The 3035-nt window shown below is 49.8% G+C and overlaps 1 protein-coding gene across 1 annotated transcript in view; it reads right to left on the bottom strand.

The window, feature by feature from the left end:
- The window catches only part of LAMA3 (laminin subunit alpha 3), a 112023-nt gene extending 111646 nt beyond the window's left edge, over positions 1–377 (bottom strand). The window contains exon 1 of the mRNA XM_027638907.1: positions 120–377. Within this exon, the coding sequence (XP_027494708.1) occupies positions 120–377 (258 nt within the window). The remainder of the gene's footprint in view (positions 1–119) is intronic.
- Between the last annotated feature and the right edge of the window lie 2658 nt (positions 378–3035).

Raw genomic sequence — 3035 nt, 5'->3', positions numbered from 1 at the left:
CCCCCCCAAAAGACACACAGCCCCCCGCCGCTGCGCCGCGCCAGGGATAGGGAGCAGGTGCGAAGGGAAGGGGGTCCCGGCGCCGCCGCCCTCCCCGGCTCCTGGGGTCGCCCAGTTACCTGGATGGCGCGTCCGAGGGGCGCGGCGGCCGGGCCCCCCACCAGCTTGCAGAAGAGCTCCGGCCGCCCGCCGCCGCCCGGCCCCTCCCCGCAGGTGGCCGTGGCCCAGATGTTGGCCGCCGCCGCCAGGTTGAAGTAGGGCGGGTGGAGGCTGAGCCCCGTCCTGCGGGAGGCGCCGGGCTCCGGCTGCGCGGGGCACAGGGCGAGGAGCGGCGGGAGCAGCGCCCAGAGCAGCGGGGAGCCCGGCGTCGCGGCCATCCTACGCCGGGCTCTGCCCTCGCCGCCCCCGGGGCGGCACTGCAGCTGCGGTGGGCGGGCGGGAGCAGAAAGAGAAGGAGCAGGAGAAGGAGCAGGAGCCGGCGGGGGGCTGCCCGCGCTCTGCCCACACCTCCCTCACGCCCTGCCTGCCTGCGCTGCGCGGGCTGGGGCGGGACGAGACGCAGCCCCGATGCGGGGCGGGCCGAGTCGTCTCCCGGGCGTGCGGGTGTGTGGGACGGGGCGGGACGGGACGGGGGAAGGGTCTCCGGGCCGGCGGGGTTGCTCCAGGTGTGTGCCCAAGCGCCCAGCTGCGCGGGCATGCCGAGAGGTGCCACCCCCCCGGCTCAGCTGGCGATCTTTGATCCTCCTCTTCCTGGATAAATGTGAGGGTTAGTATTATCGACAGACCGTGGAGCAATCTCAGAGCATCCCGCCCTCGTTATTTGTCCACAATACAGTAAGTTGGGGATGCCCCATGCCTGAAGTGTTCAAGGCCAGGTTGTATGGGGCTCTGAGCAACCTGGTCTAGTGGGAGGTGTCCTTGCCCAGCGCAGGGGGTTGGAACGAGATGATCTTTAAAGGTCCCTTCCAAGCTAAACCATTCTCTGATTCTGTGATAACCCCCAACCTGTCATGTCACATACAGTGAGTGACAAGTTAAAGTTTCCCAGCCTTCTCCTTGAGCAGGGATACCCCCGCACAAGGTATACCCTTCTTCTCTCAGCAGACCTTCAGGAAGACATCCTGCGTGACTGTGCTGCAGAAATTGCATCTCCTCTTGCCATTTTCAGTGCTCTGAGGCTGCTGGAAACCGTGCAGCCTGGGCCACCCTGCTGCAATGCACAGCTAGTGCTCACAGCTCCTTGTGAAATGGGTGTTCCTGCTCATCCAGAGCAGACAATGAGCCTCCTGTCTTTTTGAAGCTATTTGGCACAAGCTTTGGGTAACACAGGAGCTGGAGGGGATGTTGGAGAGGGAGAAGGAGGTCAAAGAACCATGTCATCTGTATCACAGCAGTAGCAAAGGAAATCCCTGGTGTACTGTTACAGGAAGCACCAGCCACAAGCTATTGATTTTGCCTACAAGAAAATATCACCACCCTTGTTTGTTTACCACTATGTCTTTAGTACCCCATAGGGACACATCTGTGGGAGACAGTTTTGTGTCCTCCATAGTAAAAGTTGGCTTTCATAAATGTAGCATGCTGTCAGTTCATATATATCAGATTTCATAAATGCTTTCAATCTCTAGAGCACCTTAAAAATACTCCCCTTTTCCAACTGTGACATTGTGAAAAGGAAATTATCTTATTGCATGTGTATATCATGTCATTTCGTACAATAGATTGTACTTCGTAAAAAATATGAGAGCTTTGAATACAAACAAATGTTCCATTAAACAAAATGCCATATTATCAGATAGGATAGCCACTGACCTTTTAAAATATTTCTTGAAAATTGCTTAAATCCGAAGTATATCTTGGAGTAAATCAGTTTTCAGAAATGGAGATCTGGAAGTATCTGATGTAAGTCCAGAGCAAGCAAGCTCTTACAAGGGCCTGCACAGGTTGTTTTGGGTAGTTCAGGTTCAGGAAATCCTTTGCAATCTCATTTTAAAGAGAAGATTCTTGTGAGCTGTTTGGTACATTGTGCAGCACAAAAGGCAGTCCTTGCTCACAAGAGATGTCTATTCTCAAACAGGGAATATCACAGAATTTATTGGGAAGTATCACATAGAAAATGTGGCTTACATGAGCAAGAACCAAACAGCTTGGTAAAATAGTAACATGTTCTTGGATCTGGTTTCCTAGAAGTTAAAAACAGGCATGAAGCTTTGTAAACATTCACAAAATTAGCCTATCTGGTAGAAAAAGAGAAGAAAAAATTTTCCTGTTCCAATCTTCCTGGTCCTTCTCTCATAAAAGTGTCTATTTTCCTTAATGTATAGGAACATTAAAAAACATTTTGTTGGCCTTCTAGGTGATTTTTCTGTTCTTTTGTTAAACACTTATGCCAAACAAGCTTCTTTTAATTTGCTGTGTTTTCTAGAAATGGAGATCAAAGTGCCACCTTTTAGATTTTCTTGACAAATCTCTAAAGATCCAGAGATACCTAAATATGTGGGCATATATTATGAAAAGTGCTATGACAACTTTTGCCTTTGACTCAAAGCAGTTGGGAGAAAATGTTTATAGTGGCATTCCCAACATGGGTACTAAATAACTTGATTCCTATACAAAGTGACCAAAATTTTATGCAGAGACCCTGGGACTATGTGAAGCCACAGTGAACTAATTATGTGAGGAAGCAGACAGAAGCAAGAGTGTGGATGTATGCATGGAGATGATAATGACAGCATGGCCTGTCCCTAGCAGATGGAAAACTGAAAATTTGCAGTGCTGTCCTTGTCTGGTAAGCACTGTGCAAGCTGCGGTATGACCATGAGTCTATCCTGGCTTTTGCGGGATTTTAGGACCATGGGAAGTAACAGTAAAATAAGAAGAGAGAGAAATTTTTTTTATTGAATGGAACTGTCCAAATTTCTAAACTCTGTATCTCTCTTTTTTTTTTTAATCTATTTTAAGCCACAATCAAACCAACAGAAATCCACAGAAAAGCACTTGCTGATTTCACTGAGTTTTGGCTCACCCCATCTAAT

The sequence above is a fragment of the Corapipo altera genome, unplaced genomic scaffold (assembly GCF_003945725.1).
Source record: "Corapipo altera isolate COAL_440 unplaced genomic scaffold, ASM394572v1 49, whole genome shotgun sequence".
Lineage (NCBI taxonomy): Eukaryota > Metazoa > Chordata > Aves > Passeriformes > Pipridae > Corapipo > Corapipo altera.
The sequence above is the reverse complement of the archived record's forward strand: the minus strand, read 5'-3'. Positions and strand labels throughout refer to the sequence as shown.